Below are 6000 nucleotides of genomic sequence, written 5' to 3'. Positions count from 1 at the left end.
TGCTGGGTGCAGTAAAATGAACCAATGATCCCAGCATAGCCAGAAAGAAAGAAAGGAGAGGTGTGTGTGTGGGGGGGGGGGGGAATAAGACACAGAAGGAAACAGGTTTTCGAGGGAGGACAAAGTCACTAACATTAACTAAACATCATTTACCACAGACCAGTCGCTGCCTTTAATCCTTCAACAAGCCTGATAATGTGAAGAATGATTAATCCAGTGGAGTCTGGAGGCCTAGAGTGTTCCGGTGGGGCTGGTCACCAAGACTCCCAGCTTCTGTCTGCAGGCAGCTCTTCTGGAGACCACCAAAGGCAGAGTTCCTGCTGTGCCAATCAAAAGTAACTATGATGTCCAAGCAGATGAGGACCAGTCCTGCCAGCCCCAAACGGGCGAGGTTTCCCTGGGTATAGTCCAAGGAGCCAGAACCTGTGAGCCAAAAAGAGGGAGATAGGGTGTTGGTCCCTATGCCAGAGTCTTTGTGCTCTTCTGTGTCTCTGATACACAGATGGAGTTGATGTCCCCTGATCCCCTGGGTCTGAAGGAGGGGAGCCAGAGCATCTTACCTTCCAGACTGATGGCCAGTGACTGCGCTGTGACAGCACATAGGGGCGGAGGGCGTGTGGTGATAGCAACAGTAAGTGCCCGGAAGTCAGCCCAGGGTTGCGGAGTCCCTGTGCTGCAGAGGGGTTGCCAGACCCACGCGGTACAGCGCAAAACTCATGCCCGGTATGCGACCTGCACAACACATGCTTACATTGGTTCCTGGGGTCACTATAGGCCCAGGCATTGCCACCAGTGATGGTGTGGGTAGCTGACCTGTAGAACACAAGCAAGGTCTTAGAGAGGCTGACCTATCTGTCTCTAACCATCCTCCCTCTCCTCCTCCCTTTTCTTCTGCCTCTCTTCCCATCCCCCAAACTCACCTTCCGCTTCCTCAGTAAGTTTAAGAATCTCTCAATCCACTTCCCTATCGCCTCTCCCTTGTGTTCCTTTTCTATTCTCTCCCACCCTCTGCCTTCCTCTCACTCCTTTACCCTTGTTGCATTTCCCGGACCTCACCTGTTACCAGCAGTTCCAGGACATTACTGGGCTGAGACCAGACACCCGGCCTCCAGTCTATCTTGTGGTAGCGGCAGTAATAACTGCCCCCCTGTGCCGGAGTCACCTCTTCCAGGAAGAACTAGGCCAGCTCAATGGACACATCCCAGAGGAGCAGGGGGGTGACAAGGCCAGTTTTGAAGAGTGCAAACTGCCAGGCAGTTTGGGGTGCACGACAAGTTGATTCCAGGAGTCACAACTGCAGCAGGATGAGCCCCTGGTCATGGCTGGGGGTTTAAGGCTAGGGGCGCTTAACAAAGAAGAGTGCTTAGGTCCTTAGGACCCTCCAACACAGAAGCCCCAGGAGCCTAAGCAGAAGTCGGACACCATGAATCTCTACAAAGAAGGGGAGGGCCTGGAATGCAATCACAGCTGGCCCAAACAAGCTGACAATCACAGGGGTAGTACTCTTAACTTTGAGCTTTTTCCCATGGTTATTTGTTTGTGCTAGGAATCTAATTCAGCGCCGTATGCATTGTAAATAATCACTCTGCCACTACTATATAAACTCAAACCTCCTATGGGTTTGTGGGGTTTGTTTGTTTGTTTTTTGAGACAAGGTCTTGTATGCCCTTGGCAAGCCTTGAACTTGTTATATAGTTGAGTATGGCCTTGGATTTGGATTACAAACCTGTGCCGCTGTCAGGACACTACCTTCCTCCCATCTATGCTGAACTGGGGCCTACTAGGCAACCAGTCTACTAACAGAGCTACATCCCCAACCCCTTCTCCACAATTTTAAGGCAGAGGTTCAAAATGTCATACCGGAAGTGGTTACTTTGTTTTAAAGTACTATTACTGTTTTGTTTTTGAAGCAAAGCTTCACTGTTTCGTCCTCAAGCCCATTAATGGTGCAGGCTGGCTTCAACTTTAATTCTTTCTGCCTCAGCTTTCCGAACCTGAGAGGACAGATCTGTAACAGTAGGCCTTGACAGCAGCAGTCACAGTTTGCAGCATGGCAGTAAGTACTGCTATGGTTTCAGCAAGTTCTCTTCTTTCTTTAAAGATTTGTTTATTATATATGAGTACACAGTCTCTGTCTTCAGACACACCAGAAGGCATCAGATCTCATTACAGATGGTTATAAGCCACTAGGTGGTTTGAACTCAGGACCTCTGGAATATCAATCAGTACTCTTAACCATTGAGTCATCTCTGTAGCCCTGAACAAGTTCTTCAGCTTAATTTTTAATATAGCAATGTTGAAAGGTGGGTCCTTAACAGGTAAGAGAATAGGTGCTGAAGATGATTTTACAGTTAAAAGTGTTTACTGCGTTTGCAGAGGACCTAGGTTTGGCTTCTATCACCCACAATGGGCAACTCATAACTACTTGTAATTCAGGTTCTAGGGGGATCTTGATATCTCTGGCCTCTAGAGGCACCTGAACGTATGTACATAAACGTCTACACAGACACAAACACATATGCATAATTTAAAATAACAGAAATAATATTTTTAAAGTGATGGGATAGAATCCCAGGCGTAGTGATGTATCTGTAATCATCCCCCAGTGAGGGCTGGGGCATGGCTCCTTGGTAGAGAACTTGCCTAGAATGCCCCAGCGAGTGACTGGCATGTGCCTCAGCAGTATTGCACCTGCGTAGAATCCACCAGTGTGGGGCTGGGGTGAGCTTAGTGTCAGAGCATTTGCCTAGAATGCCTCAGTGAGAGACCATTGGTTCAATCCATCCCTAGTACATAGCCAAGCAACAAGACCGTAAAATGCTCCCACTGCTTCACAATAGGCATATTCTTGTTTGTTGAGACAGTAGTTCTCTATGTAGCCCTGACTGTCCTGGAACTTGCTCTGTAGACCAAGCAGACCTTGGACTCAGTGACCCATCTGTCTCTGCCTCACTAGTACTGGAATTAAAGGCATGCACTGTCCCTGGTTGACCATTGTTTTGGGTTGTGTTTGTTTATTTTTGAGGCAAGGTCTCATTATGTAGACCAGGCTGGCCTTGAACTCAAAGAAATCTTCTTGCCTATGTCTTCCTAGTCCTGTGATTAAAGGCATGTACCCTCACTGCCTACCATCATAGGAAATTCTTATTTGTAAATAAATTTAAAAAGGAAAAATAACTATTTAACAATTGGGAAATATCTCTAAGACAAAATGTGAGTTTAAAACTTAAGACCCAGGACAGAATGAATCATGAAATACTAATTTTGATCTGGTAAGAAAAAGAGGAAGTATGTAACTTTTTGATGTATACAAAGGCTTGGAAAGGTTTTGGTAGGAGTCAGGAACACAGGAAGGGGAAGAGGAAGACAGACTGTTTTGTCTTTTGGTAATGAATCTTTATAACCATGAGTTTCTATTGGCTTTATCATTTAAAAAGATTTAAAATTAGGGTGCTTGAAAACTGGCTTAGTGGATAAGAGTACTTGTTGCCCTTGCAAAAGATTGGGATAGGATTCTCAGTACCACATGGTGGCTCACAACCAACTGTAACTCCAGTTTCAGAGGGTCCTTCTGCCTTCTGAACTCTTCAAGCACTGAATATGCATGTGCTGTATACACATGCATGCAGGCAAAACACTCACATACATAAAGCAAAATTAAATTAACTGATAACTCAGGTATAAATTCTTATTCGAAATTGAAGTATAGTGGGAGAAAGTTGGAGAGAAAAGAAATATCTCCTCCATTAGAAGACCTGAGAAGAAACCGTCTTGGGGTAGGGGAACCTTCCTTTTGTGGAAAGCGGGCTCCAGTATGAGAAGCTGGTATAATTGGCATTGAGGAACTCTTATGTATGGAGCTCTGAAATATGCCAGGATCTGAGCCTACTGTTTACCTATATAATTACATTAAATCCTCACTGCAGCTGATTTTCCTAAGGCAATGGAAGCTTCAAGACCCCTGGTTTGTTCAATGACATGTAATAATGAACAAGATTGTCTAGGTCTCCTTAACATCCACATTCATGGTCTTCTCTACTCACCTATAATGGTTACTAAAGAGATGAAGGACAAAGGGAAGGGAGAAGAGAGGAAATGGCAGAGAAAATGGAGGAGGGCAGAAAGGAAGACTATGAGAGCGGGAAGGGAGACAAGGAAGAGGAGCAAGGTATGTAGGGAGGAAGGGATGGAAGGAGAGAGGACGAGAGAGGAATAAGGAAATCTGGGGTGAAGCTCGGTGCCAAAATCAAATGAGTTGTTGGAGGCAGGTGTGAGCAGTGTCGCAGAGAGCATGTGGAGTACAGCACTCACCTGTTGCCCTGCGGGAAGTGAGCAGCCCGTTTTTACAGTGCTTTGTGACTACCGCTCTCCTCTCCTTGGGAGCCCTAGACTCTGGTTACATTGTTTCTTTTTCCACTGCCGGTCTTTTTTAGAATCAAGCAAAACTTAGGACTTCCATTACCAATACTTAAAAAGCCAGCCTTGACCCAATTTCTCCACTTTTACTAAGAATATTCTGTTCCTTGGGGTTTCTCTGCCTTGGGGTTTGGATGTCTAGATGCCCTCCTCCCTCCAACACATTAGTCCTGCCCATTTGCCATGAGAACTGAGTACATTCATTGACCCCCAGCTATCCCTTACTCTCCTCTGCCTGGAGATCCAGAGAAACCTATGCTCACCCCAGACCCAGAAATCTGTCTTCCCCCATTTAGGGCTCAGGTATCTGGGTACCAATCCTGACTCCTTTTTCTAAACTGGATGTTGAATTCCAGATGGTTATATATAGCCCTCAGCCCGCCAAGGACCCACACACAGGGGAGGATAGCTCACAGAGAGTTGACAGCTGGAATATCAGGGACAGAATCATGGCAAGCACTCTCCGTGGAGCTGGGGAAAAGGTTGACCCTGCCTTTTACCTTCTGAGGAAATAAAGCAACACCAGAAAGCCATGTGAGAGTCCTGCTGAGGGAACAGAGGAGTCAGGTGGAGGCTCCTGGGTAACTGTGTCACAGCCTCATTGTCTTGGAAAAAGTTGCAAGACAGAACAGTCATAGCCTCTGGTGTTCTCTAATTCGATTTAAATGTAGGGGAGGAGGGCTGAGGATGTAGCTAAGGGGAGACTGTTTGCTCAGTATGTTCTAGCTTCAGCACCGAGGAGAGAAAGAAAAGGAGCAGAAGGGGGGCGGGGAATGGAAGAGAAGAAACAACAACCACCAAAACAAAAAGGCAGAAAGGGGGAAAGATCCTTGGTGTACAATCTGTCCTATGCTGGTAAGAGAAGGCTCAGACTCCATTACTGCCTTCACTGTCGGGTCCAGACATATTTAGGGTTTTTTTTTTGGTTTGTTTGTTTGTTTGTTTTGTTTTTTTTTTTTTTAAGTGATGCGAACGGTCTTAGAGGCTCAGACTTGTAATCCCAGCTACTTGGGAAACTAAGGCAGGAGGATGCTGAGTTCAAAGATTACAGGGCCAACCTGAGCCATCTAATGAGATCCTGTCTCAAAAATAATAATAATAATAATAATGAAAGGGCTGAAAAATGGGACTCAACAGTAAAAACTATGCCTAGAATCTGCCAGCTGGAGCCTGGAGTCATAGAATCTACCAGCAAGTAGATGGAGAAGTGCTTCAGTCGTAGATGGGTAGACTAGCCTGTTTTCCTTTCTATCTCCAACACTGAGGGGCGAAGGGGGAAAACATTCACGAGCTGCAAGCTAGTAACATAAAGGACAGACAGTCCTTTATCTATTTGGAATCAATTTAGAATTTCCAGAATGAGCTCATATTTAGATGCGACCTCAATGTAAAGAGGACTTCCTTTCAGAAGAACTTGAAGCTACGTCTCCAATGTACTTTTCAAGCTATAAGCTACAAGAAAAAGGTGAGACCAGCAGGTGTGCAAGTTTTAAATCGGTCAAGCCTCACTCCAGAACTACAACTCCCGAAAGACTCCACGTCCTCGCCCAAGGAAATGGACCACAACTCCCAGAGAGCTCCGCG

The 6000-nt window shown here is 45.9% G+C and overlaps 1 protein-coding gene across 1 annotated transcript; it reads right to left on the bottom strand.

Moving 5' to 3' along the window:
• Positions 1-208: 208 nt before the first annotated feature.
• On the bottom strand, positions 209-2052 carry OSCAR (osteoclast associated Ig-like receptor; the record flags this gene model as incomplete). Its single annotated transcript, XM_080941931.1, is given in 11 exon segments — positions 209-423; positions 561-581; positions 584-607; positions 610-645; positions 648-661; positions 663-813; positions 1057-1177; positions 1181-1274; positions 1276-1316; positions 1320-1345; positions 1995-2052. Coding segments are annotated over 11 exon segments (801 nt in total).
• Between the last annotated feature and the right edge of the window lie 3948 nt (positions 2053-6000).

This window comes from Micromys minutus (genome assembly GCF_963924665.1).
Source record: "Micromys minutus genome assembly, chromosome: 30".
Taxonomy (NCBI): domain Eukaryota; kingdom Metazoa; phylum Chordata; class Mammalia; order Rodentia; family Muridae; genus Micromys; species Micromys minutus.
This window is presented reverse-complemented; position numbering and strand designations above follow the sequence as displayed.